This window comes from Mobula hypostoma, chromosome 20, assembly GCF_963921235.1.
Source record: "Mobula hypostoma chromosome 20, sMobHyp1.1, whole genome shotgun sequence".
NCBI lineage: Eukaryota > Metazoa > Chordata > Chondrichthyes > Myliobatiformes > Myliobatidae > Mobula > Mobula hypostoma.
In genome coordinates, this window is record NC_086116.1 from 47347047 (window position 1) to 47369078 (window position 22032).

At 40.4% G+C, this 22032-nt stretch overlaps 1 protein-coding gene across 10 annotated transcripts in view; it reads left to right on the forward strand.

Moving 5' to 3' along the window:
• Positions 1–2157: 2157 nt before the first annotated feature.
• Positions 2158–22032, forward strand: part of magi2a (membrane associated guanylate kinase, WW and PDZ domain containing 2a) — a 600063-nt gene continuing 580188 nt past the window's right edge. For all 10 annotated transcript variants that reach the window (XR_010021125.1, XM_063072811.1, XM_063072812.1 and 7 more), the window contains exon 1: positions 2158–2472. Coding sequence is in view for 9 of the 10 variants with exons in the window: in XM_063072811.1 (XP_062928881.1) it covers positions 2175–2472 (298 nt within the window). In the remaining variant the exon portion in view is untranslated. The remainder of the gene's footprint in view (positions 2473–22032) is intronic.

Sequence of the window (22032 nt, forward strand, 5' to 3'; positions counted from 1 at the left end):
CATGGTGGTGGCTGCATCATGCTGTGAGGATGTTTTGCTACAGCAGACCCTGGAAGGCTTGTGAAGATAGAGGGTAAAATGAATGCAGCAACATACAGAGAAATGCTGATGCAGTCTGCAAGAGGACTGTGTTTTCCAGAAATTTCCCCCCCACCCAAACATGAAGCCAAAACTACACAGAAATGGCTTAAAAATAACAAAGTTAATGCCCTGGAGTGGCCAAGTCAGAGTCATGACCTCAATCCAATTGAGAATTTGTGGCTGGACATGCAAAGGTCTGTTCACTCACAATTATCATGCAATCTGACAAAGCTTCAGCAGTTTTATAAAGGAGAATGGGGGGGGGGGGGGAAGTTGCAGTGTCCAGATGAGGAAAGCTGATACAGACCTATCCACATATACTCAAGGCTGTAATTGCTGCCAAAGGTGCAGCTACTAAATACCTGAAGGGAGTGAATACTTATGAAATCAATTATTTTTTTAAATATGTAATTAATTTAGATTACGTAGAGATCTGTTTTCCCTTTGACATGAAAGTGTCTTTTTCTGTTAATCAGGGTCAAAAAAGCCAAATTAAATCGACGCAACACACATCAAAGTTGCTGGTGCACGCAGCAGACCAGGCAGCATCTCTAGGAAGAGGTACAGTCGACGTTTCTGATGAAGGGTCTCGGCCTGAAACGTCGACTGTACCTCTTCCTAGAGATGCTGCCTGGCCTGCTGCGTTCACCAGCAACTTTGATGTGTGTTGCTTGAATTTCCAGCATCTGCAGAATTCCTGTTGTTTGCAAAATTAAATCGACTGTGATTCAAGGTCGTAAAACAATGAAATGTGAAAACTTCCGGGGGGGGGTGAATACATTTTATAGGCACTGTATTTTGCAATTCCCGATGTGAAATACCAGAGAGCATAACTTTATATCATGATTTTAATGTTTCACCAAAATATATTGAGCTATACTGTACCCAGTAACAAAATCATCTGCATCATATTACCGAAATAGTAATCAATTAGTTTCCCTCAATTTTTGATTGTCGTACCACAACTCAGCCACATATTTGTAAAGTTCGTTTCTCAAAAGACTCTCCACTAAACCATCTGAGCGGAACAGAATTCTTCCACTGCTTGCACTGAATTAACTCATCCTTGGCATCGGGGCTATTGTCATCAAAGGTAACAGTAGTGTGCTGGCGTAAGTTACCAGCAGTAATTTACCCCTTTGAACTGTTATAGAATACGTCTAACGCAGATGCAGCTTCAAGATTTAAATCACTTCTGGTGCGCCGCTGATGATTTTAAATAATTGAAGAGCGTCATTTATTAAACGAGGGCCTCTTCATTTATGGATGAAGAAGGATGTTCGGAGAACGGTGAAGGCCAGCCCGCGGGCCGGTCGCTGTTACTACACTTTAGCCGATTCCAGTGGCCAGCAGTGAAATCGCGCGATGACGCGGCCACCGTCCCTCCTCCGAGCACTTCGCCCGTCCTCGCCTCGACCGCCGTGCGCGAGGGTGGGCGTGCGCGCGGTCCTGGGGCTTGTTGTCGGCGATTGGACCGAGGCTGCGGCGCGAGCGCGAATGAAGTTGGAGCAACTTGGAAGCGGATTCAGTTGTCCTGTGTGGATGGGAGTGGGAGCGAGCCCCCCGGGGACATCCGCGCAACGCACTCCCCACCGTCACCTCTCCCCCGCAGTCCCCCACCCTCGCTCGGCCGTCTCCCAAAGTCTGCTCGCTTCTTTAAAACCCGCGCATCTTCTTTAAATCTTGTAAGGTGTGTGTGTGTTTTTTTGCGCGATGGAGGAGGAACTCCACCGTCATTACCGCCCGGTGTCAGCTGTTTACTCCGTGAAGAGACAAAAATGCGTATTCGCCGAGAGCAGCGGCGCAGGGACAGGAATTACCGCTATGAGTATTTGCGAGGAGTGTGCATTTTAAATCTGGAAATCTGCCACAGGCCTCTCACTCCCTCACCCTTCACTTCTCGATTCTTCCATCATCACCATCATTAAAACGGGCTACATGGATATGTCAAGGAAAGTTGAATTTTCCGCTGTCACCTCCAAGGTTCCGGGCTATTCTGACAACTCTGTCGGGCTTCGGCTGTAGTTTTTGCTCTCTGCTGTCTTAACGCCTTCTCTTTCAAACCCAAGACTCTGCAGGCTTCTGCAGCAACGATGTCCAAGGTATTAAAAAAGAAAAGTCATTGGACTAATAAAGTCCACGAAACTGTGATATGTAGAAATAAGGATGGGGAACTTAATGTGGAGATCAAAGGTGGCGCTGAGAATGGTCTGTTCTCCTATCTGGGAGAAATGAAACAAAACAAAATAATCTATCAGGTCGGAAAACTGCATTCTGATGACTTGTTGTTGGAAGTCAATGACACAGCAGTGTCTGGACTCACTATCAGAGATGTATTGGCTGTGATCAAGCATTGTAAGGACCCAATTCGTTTGAAGTGTGTGAAACAAGGTATGGTTCTCTTACAGTAAATAACTGCCACTTTCTTATTTGGTGTCAAGATATTTTTCCAGTGTTGTAATATGTAAATAAGATTCAGCAGCATGCTGCAAAGGTGGATTTTGAAGCATGTGATTGTTATGTTTTTTGAAAGGTATGTTTTGATATCATTTATTGCTTACTGCTGTACAGTTAAAATATTGGAAATTAGATGGGAAAGTTTTCTTACAAAATTAGCAGTTGTCTTTGCTATTTTGAAATTCCCTGGATTGCTTGACTAGTATAAAAAAACAGCAGTTTCATTGTGCAAGCAAAGTGTAGTGTACAACTTGCAGTAATTTTATGTGAGTCAAGTGGCATAGTTTTGCTTTCTGTTTCATTTCACATTGTAAATTTTAGTTTCTGTCAAAAGTTGTAATAATTTAGCCCAAGTTGTCATTAGCTACTTGTTTAGGAATTATATGCATTTAAAATGGTTCAACGTCAAAAACCATTTTTATGAAATTAACCTCACCATTGTTATTTTGTATATTGAAATAATTACTAGTCATGTACAAAATTGTTTTGACAATGATGTAGAAAACCAGACAATGTTGATAAAACTGAAAATTCTTGTTGACATGTTCTCTGTATTGACATATTCTAAAGCTCTACCGTTATTCCTAACTGAGTTATGTTGACTTGCAAGGTTTAGTAAAGGAATTTGTAAACATTGTTATTCTTAGTTGTTTTCTCAGTATTGTAACAGTTTTGTTTTGCACGTGTGTGCACATTACACAAGTGCCCATGTTATGTGATAAAACTTGAATGAATCAGAACAAGTTAACATAAGTTTGTAAACATCAGATTACTTTTGGTAAATGCCAAAGGAATCTAAAGAAGTAACTGAACATAGATGAAATTGGGTGGATATTGTTTGAATGTATTTTTAAATAAGTTTGATAAACTACCTTAAAAGATTGTGATCACTAAGAGTTTAAAAGGAATATGTTCTCATGGCTGAGAAGATGGTTGGATTGCAAAAAAAAACAAATGGTAAGGTTAAACTCAAGTTTCTCAGACCTGATTTGGTGCATAATATTCCATGGGATTCTATGTTAGAACTTGTGCTTGGGGCTTGAATTACATTTCAAACATGATTTTTGTTTATTTTAATTGATACAAAATGAAAAAGTAACCATGAAGGTCAATCGGAAAATGCAGCTTTTCTTACCAATAAATCATAGTGCACTAAATGTCAACAATGCAGAGTTTATAATTTCATTGATTAAGCAATCCATTATATAAAATGCAATAGTTTGTGATGTGAGGATGGTGAAAGTAGACAGAAGAGTGAAAGTATTGACAAAGATTGGGCAAAATATTAAACTTGCCAGTGTTTAGAAATCGAGATTTTATAAAGGAATAATTGAAGAAACTTCCAAAATAATTTGTAATTATAATTTTCATTATTATCTATTTGGTTGCCCTAAATGTTGATGCATTTTTTAAATGAATAGTGCCTCTTCTTGCCAGACTATAATGAAGCTAAATGAAATATTTCCAGACTCCAGAATAAAAGGTGAAAAATTTGAGTCCTACAAATAAATCTACTCTCTATATACACATGACTGTGTGGCTAGGCATAGCTCAAATACCATCTATAAGTTTGCTGACGATGCAGCCGTTGTTGGTAGAATCTCAGGTGGTGATGAGAGGGTGTACAGGAGTGAGATTTGCCAACTAATAGAATGGTGCCGCAGCAACAACCTGGCACTCAACGTCAGTAAGACGAAAGAGCTGATTGTGGACTTCAGGAAGGGTAAGACAAGGGAACACATGCTAATCCTCATGGAGGGATCAGAAGTGGAGAGAGTGAGCAGCTTCAAGTTCCTGGGTGTCAACATCTCTGAGGATCTAACCTGGTCCCAACATATCGATGTTATAAAGAAGGCAAAACAGCGGCTATACTTTATTAGGAGTTTGAAGGGATTTGGCACGTCAACAAATACACTCAGAAACTTCTATAGTTGTACCATGGAGAGCATTCTGACAGGTTGCATCACTGTCTAGTATGGGGGAGGGGGGCTACTGCACAGGACCGAAAGAAGCTGCAGAAGGTTGTAAATCTAGTCAGCTCCATTTTGGGCACTAGCCTACAAGTACCCAGGAGATCTTCAGGGAGCAGTGTCTCAGAAAGGCAGCGTCCATTATTAAGGACCTCCAGCAGCCAGGGCATGCTCTTTTCTCACTGTTACCATCAGGTAGGAGATACAGAAGCCTGAAGGCACACACTCAGCGATTCAGGAACAGCTTCTTCCCCTCTACCATCTGATTCCTAAATGGACATTGAATCTTTGGACACTACCTGACTTTTTAAAAAAATATACTGTATTTTTGTTTTTGCACAATTTCTTTTGAATCTATTCAATATACGTATTTGATTTACTTGTTTATTTATTATTATTAAGTTTTATTATTTTTTTCTCTCTGCTAGATTATGTATTGCATTGAACTGCTGCTGCTAAGTGAACAAATTTCACGTTGCACACCGGTGATAATAAATCTGATTCTGATATGCAAGATTAATACTCAAATCTTGGTGACATTAAATTGTGATTGTATTAGTTTTGGAATTTTGGAAGGTATACATTTCTTGTCCATCCCTAATAAACAAAAAAGCTGGCAATGAGCTACTGCTTTGTTCAGCTGCTGTTCTTGACATGTAGATGCAGTGTCAGTGCTGTTTAATAAGTGAAACCTTTTCTTTAATAGGTTTGACAATTGCCCTCCTGTTCATGATCCCCTTGGCACACCAGTCCAGGTGCAGAGGCACCCTATGCTCCCTCAGCTCCAATACCTCCTCTCCTCCCTCCTCCCTCCTCCCCCCTCCAGTTCAACACATGGATGAACAACGCAGTCTACATCCTCTCCTTGTCCTGCACCTACCATCCAAACCTCCACATGCCAACTGCAATTGTCCTGATCTTCAGCTTCCCTGGCTCCCGGCTCCCACCTTCCACCAACTTCCCAGATATCATGGACTTGCCTTCACTACTGAGCAGATGAGAAGAGCTCTGGAGAAACTCAGACACAGCAAAGTATTGGGACTGAATGGTGTGAACCTCAAGGACCTGAATGAGTGTGATGAGCAGCTGTGTGGAGTTCTCCAGCACATTTTCAATGTCCTGGAAAGGGCTGCGATTGTGTGGAAAACATCATGTGTGGTCTCAGTACCCAAGAAGGGCCAACTGAAAGTCTTGAATAACTACCGTCCAGTGGCCCTGACCTCACACAACATGAAGACTCGAGAGGTTAATCCTGGTTCACCTTCAACCCCTGGTCAGACCAGCCCTCGACCCCATGCAGTTTGCTGAACAGAGCTTACTCCCATATGGGTAAGCAGGGCAACACTGTGAGGATCATGCTTTTTGATTTCTCGAGTGCCTTCAATACCATACAGCCTTCATTGCTGGGAGAAAGCTCTGTTCAATGCAGGTTGGCACTTCCATTGTATCCTGGATAATTGACTACTTGACTGGCAGACCACAGTTTGTGTGGCTTCAGAGCTGTGTGTCAGACATGGTTATAAGCAGCACTGGGGCCCCACAGGGGACTGTATTGGTTCCCTTCCAGTTTACCCTGTATTCCTTGGACTTTGGATACAACAGTGAGTCATGTCATCTGCAGAAATTCTCTGATAATTCTGAAGGTACAACAGTGCCTCTTTCACCTCAGATGGTTGAGGAAGTTTGGTATGGGCCCCCAAATCCGAAGAACTTTTTACAGGAGCACAATTGAGAGCATCCTGACTGGCGGCATCACTGCTTAGTATGGGAACTGTACTTCCCTTAATCGCAGGATTCTGCAGAGAGTGGTGTGGACAGCCCAGCGCATCTGGAGATGTGAACTTCCCAAGTTTCAGGACATGTATAAAGACAGGTGTGTAAAAAGGGCCCGTAGGATCATTGGGGACCCGAGTCACCCCAACCACAATCTATTCTGGTTGCTACCATCCAGGAAACATTACCGCAGCATAAAATCCAGGACCAACAGGTTCTGGGACAGTTTCTTCCACCAGGCCATCAGACTGATTAATTCACACTGATTTGAGTGTATTTCTATGTTACGTTGACTGTTCTGTTTATTATAAATTACTATGATTGCACATTTAAACGGAGACGTAATGTAAAAATTTTACTCTTCATGTATGTGAAGGATGTAAGAAATAAAGTCAATTCAATGACTCAGCAATAATTGGGTGTATAAGGGGAGGACATGAGGATGAATACAGGGCCCTGGTGGAGGACTTTGTCAAACGGTGCAAGCTGAATCATCTGCAGCTCAACATCAGAAAGACAAAGGAGGTGGTGATGCACTTTAGAAACACTAAGCCTGCACAGCTCTCTGTTACTATTTACTGAGGACCTACAGGTACCTGGGGGTGCACCTGGATGACAGATTTGAGTGGAGCACCAACACAGAGGCTATGTACAAGAAGGGCTAGAGTCGCCTTTACTTCCTGAGGAGACTGAGGTCCTCTGGAGTATGTAGTCCCCTCCTTCATATGTTCTATCAGTCTGTTGTCGCCAGTACATTTTTCTATGGAAAGGTGTGCTGGGGCGGTGATATCAACAGGCTCAATAAACTGATTGGAAAGACTGGCCTGTTATAGGAGTCAAACTGGACATACTGGAGGCTGTGGTGGAACAAAGGACCCTACGAAAAATCCAGGCAATCTTGGACAATGTTTCTCACTCTCTGCATGCTACCTTGGCTGAACAGAGGAGCACTTTTAGTAATAGACTGAAACAATTGCGCTGCTCTAAAACAATTGCGCTATTTGATGTCATTCTTACCCTTGGCTATTAGGCTCTATAATGAGTCAAGCTATAGCTGAGGAACTGATAATGCCCTCCTGTTGACTGTTTGAGGTAACTTTTTTTGTTCTTTCTTCTCTTCTAATATTTGTATATCTGTGCGCTTGTAATGCCACTGTAACACTGTAATTTCCTTTGGGATCAATAAAATACCCATCTATCCAGAGGATTACAATTTTTTAAACCCTTCAGCTACGGAGAGGAGCAGCAAACTTTCTGAATGAAAATGGATTTATGACTTGAAGGGAACTTGAAAGTCATAGCTTTCTGAATTACTATGTGTATCTACTGATCTTGTTCCTCTAGATGTACAATTAGGTATAGTTGTCAGTTTATTGAAAACTGGCATGCTTCTGATACTGCACAGGTGGCAGGGGGAATGAATGTTTAGGGCAGAAGATAGAGTGCCAATCAAGCACTGTTCTGTCTTAGATGATCGTGAGGTTCCAGATTGTTGTTGGAACTGCAAAGTATATATACAAGTAGTAAATATTCCTTACTCTTGATATACATTCTGTGGCCACTTTATTAGGTACAGGAGTGGAATCCAGTGTGTCCTTCTGTTGCTGTAGCTCTCCCACTTCAAGGTTTGACACGTGTATTCAGAGATGTTCTTCTACTGTTGTAATTTATAGTTATTTCAGTTACTGTCTCTATGCTGTCAGCTTGAACCAGTCTAGCCATTTTCCTGTAACCTTTCTCATTAACAAGGGGCTTTTGCACATAGAACTTTAGCTCACTGAATATTTTTTGATTATCTCACTGTTCTTTGTAAACTCTAGAGACTGTTGTACGTGAAAATTCCAGGAGCTCAGCAGTTTCTGAGATACTCAAACCACCCTGTCTGGCACCAACAATCATTCTGAGGTCGAAGTCACTTAGATCACATTTTTTTTTCATTCTGATGTTTGGTCTGAGCAACAACTGAACCTCTTTACCACGTCTGCATGCTTTTATGCATTGAGCTGCTGCCACATGATTGACAGATCAGATATTTGTATTAACAAGCAGGTTTAGACGTGTACCTAATAAAGTGGCCACTGAGTGTACTTTATAGATGTACACTCTATAAAGGTTTGGTATCAAACCTTGTAAATATGTTATTTAGGTAATTGGTCTAGTTATTTTTTTCTGGCCAATAATCATCCTCAGGATGTTCATCATAGGTGTCCTGCTGATGATTATACCATATAATATCGAAAGGTTAGCCTTAATTTTGAAGTAATGTAAATGCCAATGGCCCAAATTGGAAATTGGAAGAAGATAGCACCTGTGAACAACGTGACCAAGGTTGACATCCTCCAGATGGTTCACGAAACTACTTCTTTCATTTCTTTTTTGTCTTTTGCCTTCAAATGTATCTGCTACTGTTCTGAGACGTACATTTTTGTGGTGTGTCCTTAGGCCGAATGATCTGGCACTTTTCTGTCTCTTGAGGGTGTTCCGTGAGGCATGCAGTCTTGAGGTCATGAAGCCTATAGGCAAGGCACGAGCACATGATCGACACTCCATTTCTCACTGATCTCACCAATTAAAGTGCCGAGGAAAACTGAAATCATTGATGCGTGCAGAAGGTGGGGGTGTTCAGCGCCATCTACGAGCCTCTCACTCGCTGCTACTGGAGGAAGGTCCCTGCATTCGAATGGTCTTTCTCTCCCTGAATGCTGCTGAAGGACTGTTCTGGAGACAGAATTCGGGTCTTGGGCAAGGTTTAATCAACTGTTTGTGGGTTGGATTCTGTAGGTCATGTTGTGATATGTTTCTGGTCGCTCCTTTCTTTTGTTTTTATTTTGGACAATTTTGAATCTGGGCGGCCTGCAGGTAACAAACACTGAGCTGAGCTGAATATGCCTGGACTCTCGCAATTTTGTGTTTTCATATTTCGTGTTTTTCGTTGGTTTTTTTGTTGCTGTTACACATGGAGTGGGGTTGATGTTTCTCATTGAATGGGTTTGCATGGTTTCTTTGTTTCTGAGGAAGCAACACTTTTGAGAAAATTTGCTGACCATTGTATTCAGTCAGCATTGATGGATTCCAGTAGCCCTGATACTATTTCGCCATGACTGCATTGTCCTGGTAAAACTTTCACCATGCTTGTTACAGTGACAGGATTTACAAGGAAGAAGTCAAAATGGGAATGCAGAAAATGAATCTTTAGTGACATGGTTTTGTATGGTTGAAGCATGTTGTCAACCAGCAGCACGTAGTTCGGTGCTCTGTAGGTAACAAGAAAATTTTTAATATCCTTGAATGCCTTCCATGCAATTTTCTCCAGTACCCCTAGAAGTTCTTCAAATTGCCTGTCATTGTGGACCAACAAAAATGCCATCCTCAATCTTAGCATCAGTTATTCTGGGAAACATCTGTGTCAAATGTTGAATTCCTTCGTGGATATTTTTTTGCCTGGTCATTACAGTCTTAAACCCAATAATTCTGCCTTGCTTTTGACAAACCCAAGTCTCTGACCAGGTCATTTAACTCTGATTGAGTTAACAGATGAGGCTCACTTGACAGTAAGGGCTCAAAATCTGTATCATTATCAGTGTTGTTTTCCATTCTTGGCTCGTGTATCGTGGCATCTTCGTCTGCCTCCTCGACTCCATGTCTCTGGAGGCTTTGGAACTGGAAGACTATCGTCCTGTTGCACAGGTCTCATGGCTGAAGGGAGATTGGGGTATTCAATGGATTTCTTGTTTTTAGCAGAAACCAGACACACTGGTCAGACAGAAATAGCAGTCTGTCACATGACTGTTCTGCTCTCGCTGTATCACCGGGACAGCGAACAGCATTGACTTCTGAGTTACTTCTGAGCCAAGCTGTAAGATCAACAATGCATGTTGCCCAACAAATATGAGGAGCCCAGGCTTTGTCTTGGTTGCCAATTTTACACCCAAAGTAGAGCTCATAGGCTTTCTTAATAAGAGGAGTCATGCTCTGTCTTTGAGATTTAAGCGTATATTCGCCACAAATATAACAGAACCATAGCGGCTGTTTCAACATCGGCAAGATATTTTGCTGTCACAAATAGTCCTGAAGTACAATTACTTTATTATAATGAGGACACATGATATGCTATTTGCGTAGAACTTGCGAATCAACGTGATCACAAACCGATATACATGTAAATGCAATGCATAGAACAGTGTATGCATGATGCTTCTATAACCTTTCTAAAACCTGTCCTGCCATGCAGCTTCTGCCCTGCCTAAGCATGCCTGGACAAGGTAGAAAACTTTTCAGCTTGCATAGTGGGCAACACTTTAATTGACTTGAATTATGAATTGAAATAACAAATATAGGTAATTAAAAAATAGTGCATGCTAGGGACATTTCATGGTGATTTTCAAGATTAGCAGTCCAAAATCCATAAGATACACCCATAAGTATTCAGAAAGCAAAATCTTTGTTGTCCAGTGTAATAAGTGTACTTTGAATCTTTGAATTGGGTCAAGTTGAAGAGTTGTGAATGGAATTGCTACTATATAATCCCCAGTAAATTTAGACCTCATGATAGGTAATTGCCAAAGTTTCCCAAAATATAGTACAAGAGTCAGAAATATTTGACATGATGTGCTGAGGATGAGTTATTGTTATGGATGCAGGCTGATGAGTAGCAGATAAACTAAAGAAATTAGGCCTGTCCCCTAAAACCCTCACTAATTTTTATAGATGCACCGTAGAAAGTATTCTTCTAGGGTGCATCACAACCTGGTATGGAAGTTGTCCTGTCCAAGACTGGAAGAAGCTGCAGAAGATTGTGAACAGAGCGCAGCACATCACACAAACCAATCTTCCGTCCTTGGACTCACTTTACACCGCATGCTGTCGGAGCAGTGCTGCCAGGATAATCAAGGACACGACCCACCCAGCCAACACACTTTTCGTCCCTCTTCCCTCCGGGAGAAGGCTCAGGAGCTTGAAGACTCATACGGCCAGATTTGGGAACAGTTTCTTTCCAAGTGTGATAAGACTGCTGAACGGATCCCGACCCAGAACTGGGCCGTATCCTCCAAATAACCAGACCTGCCTCTCGGGGTTTTTTTGCACTATCTTACTTTCCATTTTTCTATTTTCTATTTATGATTTATAATTTAAATTTTTAATCTTTACTAGTGATCTGTAATCCAGGGAGCAGGAAGCGCAGAATCAAATATCGCTGTGATGATTGTACGTTCTAGTATCAATTGTTTGGTGACAATAAAGTATAAAGTATAAGATATGAATCTTGAGAATGTAGTGTTTTCCCCCTGATTTGTAGTCTTCAATTTTAAGGGAGCCTCTTGGTACCATACTCTATCAAATATTGCCTTGAAATTAAGGACCTTAAGTAGTTCTTCAAATGTGATAGTCAGCTGTTCTCGAAGTCTGAGCTGTTGTGTATTTAATGTTTTAGTAATATTTGAATGATATAAGTATGTTGATTAAGCATTCTTTGTTTATTTAAATAATTAACTACAGATTATATGTAAAAATACGTGAATTGCATACATCATGAGGCTACCACGTGATAAGTGCGTGCCTCGCTTAAAGTAAAAGCTGAAGTTAGACTTTCATTCCCGGTCCTTTGTTTTTCTTTTAATGTTTTGAGTTACTTAAGCATAACATGAGCCTCAAGCTGACCATTGTTGAGTGGAATAATGGTACAGCAATTTTGTTGAGAACTCTGCTACCTTAAGAACAATGCTAAATGAATCAAGGTTAGTCCACTGCTTGACTGTAAGAGTGTAAGATATACTAGGCCATGATATTTTAGATTATTATATTTTACTACTTCTCATGGTCAACAGCCCCTTAGTTTTGGAGCTACTAAATCTGCGATGAATCTATTTTATTTAACATATTAACAAAACCACAACATAATGGAGGCACTCCAGAACAAAGATGAGTCTTCATCTCAAAGAGATGTGTTTGTTCCTATAATATTGCAATATTCTGATGAGTTTTCAATGAGGGCAATTTAAAATAGGTTTTTATCCTTAAAGTGACCAATAATTTTAAAGGCAAACAGGCCAGCATACAGGGCAAATTAGAGTTCTAAATCTAATATTAAATATTCTATTTCTCAAAATAGAAATAGAATGTTGAAAGGCATGGACAGAGTGGATATGGCAAAGTTGTTTCCCATGATGGGGGAGTCTAGTACAAGAGGGCATGACTTAAGGATTGAAGGGCACCAGGGCGCCCATTCAGAATAGAAATGCAAAGACTTTTTTTTTAGTCAGAGGGTGGTGAATCTATGGAATTTGTTGCCATGGGCAGCAGTGGAGGCCAATTCATTGGGTGTATTTAAGGCAGAGATTGATAGGTATCTGAATAGCCAGGGCATCAAAGGTTATGGTGAGAAGGTGGGGGAGTGGGACGAAATGGGAGAATGGATCAGCTCATGATAAAACGGCAGAGCAGACTCGATGGGCCGAACGGCCGACTTTTGCTCCTTTGTCTTATGGTCTATGGTCTAAAATTTTATATTTTGTGTGAAACAAAGGGAAACTGATCATGTAAGATGGCATCACCATGGAGAAGTATGTAACAAAATCATATTGTACCCTTAAATCTTGTAGGGACAGTGAGCAAGGGATTGGGAGTAGAAAAAATGGATGGTGGAGAAAATTATTTGCGTTGAATGACTTGTTTTAATTTTGTAACGTTCAAAGCCTTTTCTTGATCTGCCAAAGTGAGACATTTTGTGTGCTTTCATTTCTTGTGTTTTAAATTGTTAACTTTTTAAGAGAGATTTTGTTCCTGTTACTGCTTATGTGAAATTAGTTTGGCAATAAAAGGTGACATTTACATTCCTGCACAACTGGTATGTTACAAATGTTCATTTTTGTTTCCATAATCTTCCTTTTTACCTTTGCTCCTTTAATTCCTTTGACACAGTTAACCTCTTTAGATATTTTCACAAAGCTTTGTCTTTACTTTGCCAAAGTGAATATCATTCACTTTAGTAGTTTTGCTTCCAGATAAGCCCAATGGCTTCTCTGCTCACTTTGACCATCAAAGTATGGTAGAACCATTACAAGTTCCCACAGCCCCCGATGAAAGCACAACAATGCTTCTATCTACTTCCTTAGGACTTTGTGTAGATTCAGCATGACATCTAAAATTTTGGCAGACTTCTATAGAAGTGCAGTGGAGAATATATTGACTGGTTGCATCACAACCTGGTATGGAAACACCAGTGCCCTTGAATGGAAAGTCCTACAAAAAATAGTGAATACAGTCCAATCCATCACGGGTAAAGCTCTCCTCGCCTTTGAGCACATCCACACAAAATGTTGTCGCAGGAAAGCAGCACCCATCATCAGGGTCCCCTACCACCCAGGCCATGCTTTATCCTAGCTGAATCATGAAGAAGGTACAGGAGCCTCAGGAGTTGTACCACCAGATTCAGGCACAGTTATTACCCCTCAATCATCAGGCTCTTGAACCAAACAGGATAACTTCATGCAACTTCACTTGCTTTTCTCATCACTGGGATGTTCCCACAACCTATGGACTGACTTTCAGGAACTCTCTATCTCATGTTCTTAGTATTTTTTTTGCTTTTTTTTAATTATACACACTAGTTGATTGCCCAATTTGGTGTGGTCTTTCATTGATTCTATTATGGTTATTATTCAATTGTGGATTTATTGAGTATACCTACAATAAAATGAAGCTCAGGGATGTATATGATGACATACAGGTATGTGTATTTTAGTAATACATTTACTTTGAACTTGGATTAATTTTGTGCAATCTACAAGTCTGCAAGTTTTTATCTCTCAGTTTAACTGTCAATGTTCATATACAAGTATAGTGTAATTTTTGTTTTCTTCGCTCTTCATTATACAAGAAATGCCTTTATCCTGCCACATTTTACTTAGTCTTTTGGCTACTTTTTTTTTAAACTACAGCCAGTTATTTTACTTTCATTAGGAGTTGATATTGCTTTGGAACATTGAAATATGTATTTTTCACTATTAGAATTGGCATTTGTCAACTTTAGTTTACTTCATGGGAACTTAATAAATTTGTTGGCAACTCGTTGTTTATGTGTCAAAAAGTTCACTCTGCCTACCCTGACAGATAGTAATGAATTGAAATTCAAATTGAATTTACAGTTTGCCCAATCACAGTGAAAATTGAACTATATATAAGTTAGATTAGATTATGAGGACACGCAGTCCTCTTTTATTGTCATTTAGTAATGCATGCATTAAAAAATGATACAATGTTCCTCCAGAATGATATCACAGAAACACAAGACAAACCAAGACTGAAAAACTGACAAAAACCACATAATTATAACATAGTTACAACAGTGCAAAGCAGTACCGTAATTTGATAAAGAACAGACGATGGGCATGGTAAAAAAAAAGTCTCAAAGTCCCTTGAAAGTCCCATCATCTCACGTAGACGGTAGAAGGAAGAAAACTCTGCCTGCCATGAGCTTCCAGTGCTGCAAACTTGCTGATGCAGCATCCTGGAAGCACCTGAGCACAGCCAACTCTTGAGTCCGTCCGAAAACTTCGAGCCACCGAGCACCATCTCTGCCGAGCGCCATCTCTGCCGAGCGCTTCGACCCCGGCCCCGGCAACAGGCAATAGGTAAAGCTGAGGATTTGGGGTCTTCCCCTCCGGAGATTCTCGATCACACAGTAGCAGCGGCAGCAAAGCGGGCATTTCAGAAGTTTCTCCGGATGTTCCTCCGTGTTTCTCACGTCTGTCTCCATCAAATCAGGATTGTGCACGATACCTACTTACAAATACAATATCATTTCGGAGCAGCCGCACGCGCTGCGTCGCACCACCATCTTCTCCTCCCCTCCAGAATACAGTATATACAATAAATATAGTATTCCCAATTTGTGTTTTGTGACTATGATTTCCATTTTTCCCCCTGCAATACGTTAATGCAGTTCACAGAAATGTTAATATTTATCTATTATAAAGTACAATGTTTAAGCTTGATAGTTAGGTAAACCAAATTTTGTGAATCCTTTATGAAATCTGGAATCACAACCTGAAAGGGAGGGCAGGTACTTTATAAAGAAATCATTTGCTGGGTCTTGGTTGAAGGTGCTTATTATGAATCTGAATTGAACTGGGTTCAAGTTTTTTTTTGTTACAAGATCCTTTGATTTTTATTCTGAACCCATTATTGCTCAGACTAAATTTCTCTTTATACATGTACCTGGGATACTGGAGTAGTTTTGCTGCCCTGTCAGTTTGGATTTTGGAAAGATCTTCAGATTTGCGAATCAGTTACTGTTGTATTCAGGACCCCATTGGAATGGGCATTATACATGTCTATTACCTCTTGATTCAAGGTGGTGCTGTTTTTAAAAAGATCAATAACAATTAATTTTTGCTCAGATTTCAACATTCTCACACATTGTGTTAATTCTACATGTTTTTATTGTTTGATTAAATCTATTCATGATGAGCTACTGTGTGTTATCCATGATCAATAGGATCTAAAAACTAAGATTTATGAGTTTAATGAAGGTTAATTTGCTTTAATCCATGGGTCACATGTACACCACTCAATCCTACTGTTGCACTGCCTGTGACGATTTTGTGCATGAGTACGTGGGAAAAATTTTGAGTGCTTGTAGCCATTGCAGACATTATGAGCTAAGACTAAGCAACTGTGGAGAAATAGGATAGATAAACCTTGAATTTAAGTCTGTAATTATAAAAAGAAGTGTCTTGCGACTTGCCTTCTTCAGGATCCTCTTGAATCACAACTGACAATTAGTCCATAAGACATAGTAGCAGAATTGCGCCATTTGGCCCATTGAGTCTGTTCTGCCATTCAATTATAGCAGATTTATTTTTCTCTCTCAACCCAATTTTTTTGTTTGCCTTCTCTTGTAACCCTTGACACCTTACTAATCAAGTATCTGTCAACCTTCACTTATAATGACTTGCGCTCACGGCTGTCTGTGGTAGTCAATTCCATAGATTTGCCATCTTCTGGTTAAAGAAATTCCTCCTCGTTTTTTGTCTAAAGTGATGTCCTTACATTCTGAGGCTGTGGTCTTGGACCTGTACTTTTGCCCTACTGGAAACATCCTCTCCACGTCCACTCTATCCTGACCTTTAAATTTTTTACAAATTTTGATGAATTCCGCCCCCCCCCACCCCACATCCTTCAAAACTCCAGGCTCAGAGCCGTCAAACACTCCTTTCATTTCATTCCCAGGATCATTCTTCTAAACTTCTACCAATGCCTGCATATCCTTCCTTAGATATGGGGCCCCAATACTGCTCACACTATTCCAAATGTGGTCTGACTATCACCTTATACAGCCTCAGCATTACATCCTTGTTTTTATATTTGAGTCCTCTCAAAACAAAATGCTTTCCTTAGTACAGCCTGAACCTTTAAGATAACTTTTAAGGAATCCTGCTCTTGGGTTCCCTTGTCCCTTTTACACCTGTGATTTCTGAATTCTCTCGCGATTTAGACAATAGTCTACACCTTTATTTCTTCTATTAAAGTGCATAACCACATATTTCTCTACGTAGTATTCCATCTGCCACTTCTTTGTCCACTCTCGCAACCTGTCCAAGTCCTTCAGCTGACTCTCTGTCCCTCAGCACTATCTGCCACTCCACCTATCTTTGAGCCATTGATAAACTTGGCAACAAAGCCATCAATTCCATTATCTAGATCATTAACATGTAACATGAAAAATTGTGGACCAATACTGATCAGCTGCAGAACACCATTTGCCACTGATAACTGACCCTTTATTCTTACTCTTAGCCTTCTGTCGGTCAGCCAATCTTCTGTACATGTTAGTACCTTTTCTGTAATACTGTGGGCTCCTACCTTGTTTTTCAGCCTCATGCACCTTGTCAAACGCTTTCTGAAAATCCAGGTAAACAATATCTGCTGACTCTCCTCTACTTCCTCAAAGAATTCCAACGGATTTCTCAGGCAAGATCTCCCATTAATGAAACCATGCTGACTTCAGTCTATTTTATCATATGCTTCCAAGTATGCTGAAGCATCTTCCTAATAATGGACTCTACAATCTTACCAACCATTTGAAGTTCGGCTAATTAGCCACCCTCCCTTCCTAAAGAGTGGAGTGACATTTGTAACTTTTTAGTCCTCTGGAACGATTCATGGCTTTAGTGATCAGCCAAAGATCACCTGTAATGCCTCTGCAATCTCTTCATCTACTTAATTCACATTATAGGTGTTGCAGCAAAAATTGATCCAACAACAAAATAAAACAATTGCTGCCAGCCTATGACCCCACAGAGTTGTTAAACTGCATGACATGCCTACAGCTCTAATGATTGCTCAAAAGAGTTGAATTCCCTATTTCGATCCTTTATTAGCAATTAGCATACATATAATTAAGCATTATTGAGCAGTATCTCAGCAGTCAGCAATGATGTGACCTCTGCAGTCCCAAGCTACAAACTACCAGAAAATAAGCATGAATATGTAATTTATTCCCTTTTGCTTTTGCCATGCCCCCACTAATGTGACTAGTTATCATAATAAACCCGCAACACAGAATACAAAGCAAATAGAGAACAGATACATGGCTCCTACATTCTAGCCCCTTAATTATTATACTGTACTATAATAATTACAACTACATGCTACTAAGACAGAGGAGACATGAAATCTCAACATTTACACAAATGACCTGTTTTGGTAAGATACTAGATTGTGCTCTTTTCCTGCCAAACCAGGTTATCCTTCTTGACTACATTCAGGAAAATCTGTCTTGAAATGTTGCTGCCAAAGCTCATCCAAGCACAAAACTGAAGTCCCATTAACTATTGGCTCTGGCCAAGTGTAGATTCTTCCAGCATCATGGTCTCAAGATAGTATTGTTCTGATTACATCATTAACACAGTGAATCACTTGCAATGGCTCAAACACCTTTGGTACAGTACATTCACCTCTATCAACATCTCAATTTCTGGCAAATAAACATGCTTCAGCTGAGAACAAGCATACTTTCCTGTGTATAGACGTTAGGCAGTTCACAGTAGATTTCACTGTCCAAGCCAGCCACTTCCAATCCTGAAACGACGTAGATACTCACAACGTTCTCTTGACCCATGGTGTATAAGAAAATGCATGCTCCTTTTCCTGTCGGGTTGAGCTTGTTCAAGAGGCTCTCTGTGCAGAACACTGCTGTACTTCCTTGATCTAGAAAAGCGTAAGTAATCACTGTCTTGTTACTCTTGTTAGACTTTAGCTGAACTGGAATTATAGGAAGTTTACAATCATGGTCACCATCCTCCATGTGACCATTAGATACCAGGGTGCTACTCACTACTGTGTTTGCTTCATTCATAGCTTGTTTCGAATCTGCACCCTTTTCATCAGCTCCAGTCTCAGTTTCACTTTTCACAGTAGCTATAGTAGTGGCAAAGTTGCTTCCTTTAGCTGAAGAATAAATTTGTGATCCAGTTTTGCTTACACCTTTACTTACACGATGTAGCCTCATATACTTCCCAAACACTGGATGTGTAACAATCTTCACATGCAGTTCATACACTGCCGACCTCCATTCTTTCCAAAGCTTATCAGACAATTTATCTACGACAATCGTCATATTAGCAGGCATGTTCGGCTCATGTATGGCCTGCACATCTTCCTTGGCATTGCAACAACTTTTAAGAAGAAGACTGTAGTCCTGAAGAGTTTTTTGCATCTTGCAATATAATAAGTGGTCAAAAAAGAGCCTTTTCCATGTTGGCCGTGGCGATTATCTGCTCATAACCAAATGTTCCTGTAGTAAAGCTTGGGCCTTTAGATATCTTTGCTCCAGTCCACTGACAACTTTTAACAAGCTCTCTAAAGTAACCTCCAGTGTACTGTTTGAGAAAATAGACAGGATCACCAAAATCTTCAGCCTTACTGTCAATGCTATTCCTGAAAGCTCTCATAAATGAATGATACTGCAATGGATCCCCATTGAAGATTTCAATTTCTCTTTTAAGCAGAAATGAAATGTGTTGTTGTTTCATCACTATGCTTGTTATTTCCTTTCACGTCCTTATGGCCTCCAGTATGGCATTTAGACCTTTAACCATCTGAAACATGAGTGTCATTATACTGTAAATCAATGTTCTCAGAATCACCTTGTGCTATTAGATATGACAGCAGTTCAGAGACCCTCCTTGGTGCAGGCTGAGAATGAACTATCCCTTAGGGTTCAAACTCGTGGCTCATAAGCATTTGATCTTCAGATGTGTCCACTTTGATGCGAGTATGCTGGATCTTCTCTGTTCCATGTCAACATAGGAACTCTCACCAGAGAACTGCTCTGCTAGAGTATGTTTAGCACTCACAGCACTTGTAGCTTTTTAACTCTGGCCATCTTGGCTGCAATTTCTACTTGCAACTTAAACTCCTCCATCTTCCTCCAAAGCTGTTCCGCCAGTTGCTCCTGACTTCGAAGTTGGTTTGCCTGATCCTCCAAGGCGTGTATATCCCTCAATATCTGTTGTTTTGTGTATAACTCAGCTAAGTCAGTGTGATATTAGATACTCAGGACTTCTTGCTAACAACAGAATGTGGTGCTCCTCGCACTTCAGACACTGTCTTCAGCGTGTACATCATCCTGTAATTCGTCACCTTTATACTTAGTCACAGCTTGTTCTTTGACTTCACAAATATTTTTATTTCTCCCAGGGAAATGACTTTCAACATGTTATGTTTGTTTAATTGCTCTCGTAGCTTCAAGATCGCTCCTTCTAGCTGAAATCATTTTGTCTTCCAAGTGCGCAATTGAGACAAAACAATGGCAGTTTTAGGTTAGCATTTCAACGATAGAAGCAATTCAATTATTTCAATTCTTCAGCATTCAATGGAACCAAGGGTCGAACACTTCAGGCAACACCACTACAGCTTTTCAGTCCAACCCAGATGGTTAGCAACGTTTGACCACTTCAAAACTGTGTTTCATGCCAAACACACAGCAATGACAACAAAACAGGTCATACTGGCCACAAGCTGCTGTAAGCCCGTGCCTCCAATTTCTCAGGCACATCCAGGTGCTGATGTTCGTTTGGTATAACGGTCGAAATCTTTGCTGACAAAATGTAGCAGCAAAAATAGATCCAAATTCAAAACAAAACAATTGCCGCCAGCCTGTTACCTGACAGAGTTGTTATACTTGCATGACACGCCCACAGCTCCAATGATTGCTCCAAAGAGTCGAATTTCCTATTTTGATCCTTTATTAGCAATTAGCAAACATACAGTTAAACATTATTGAGCATTATCTCAGTGGTCAGTAAAAATCTGACTTCCACAGCCCCAAGCTACAAACTGTGATGAATAAGTATGAATATATAATTTATTCCCTTCACTTGTACCACACTCCCACTAATATGACTATAATAAAAATAATAAATGCACAACATAGAGTACAAACATAAGAATAAGAATAGGCATCCATTAGTCTTGCGAGACCATGGATCTGCGTCTGGAAAGTCTTCACTCTCCAGGGCGCAGGCCTGGGCAAGGTTGTATGGAAGACCAGTAGTTGCCCATGCTGCAAGTCTCCCCTCTCCACGACACCAATGTTGTCCAAGGGAAGGGTATTAGGGACCCATCCAGCTTGGCACCAGTGTCGTCGCAGAGCAATGTGTGATTAAGTGTCTTGCTCAAGGGTACAACACACTGCCTCGGCTGGGGCCCGAACTCACGACTTTCAGGTAGCTAGTCCAATGCCTTAACTACTTGGCCACATGCCCACAAACATATAGAGAGCAGATACATGGCTCCTGCAGATACAGCCCATCAGATGGGTTGTAGCTCAACTGATCCTGGTGACTTATTCAAATTCATACTTTGCAGCATCTCAAGTACCTTCTCCTTCATAATCATAACTACTCTCACTTCTGCCCTCTGGCTCTAATTTCTGGCATGTTGATGGTGTCACCTACAGTGAAAACTACTGTAAAAGACTTTCCATTAGTCTGCCATTTCATTGTCACCCATTACTACTTCTCTGCAATATTTTCCAGTGGTCTGATATTCATGTAGCCTCTCTTTTCCACTTTATATATCCAGAAAACTTCTGGTATCCTCTTTTAAATTATTGGCTAGCTTTCATATTTCATCTGTTCTCCAGTTTTTGTTTTATTAGTTGCCTTCTGTATGTTTTTAAAAGCTTCCCAGTCATCTAGCTAAAGTTAACTTTTGCTATACTGTATGCTCTGTGCTTTGGTTTTGTGGTGTTTTTGACTTTCTTTGTCAGCCATGATTGCCACAAGGTCCTTTTAACATGTTATAGTTCAAATCTTAATGTACAGTTTTACCTTTTTTTTATGCCCTGTGCTTTACTTGTACCTCCTGCCTTTGGTTTGCTTAGTTCACATCTAACTGAGGCATAACTGACCTAGGTATTTATGTGTTGACAAGATCACTGGTATACAATAAATTTAGCATATCACTCTTAAAAGTAATCCTATCCTTCACTGCTTTTCATATTGTGGTATACAGTACTCCTGTAAACATAACAACAAAGGGGAAGTGTTGCCACTAATGACCATTGAATGCCAATGTTTACACGTTGTCAAGACAGTTTTAGTAAATGTTCTGCTAATTTCACTTATTACATTTAAATTATTAAAATAGATCAAAATGGGGAAGAAAATGCAAATTAAACATAAAACATCAGAAGTAATTGAACCATCCAGTGGCTAAAGAGTATGCACTTTAATGTTTTGTTAGC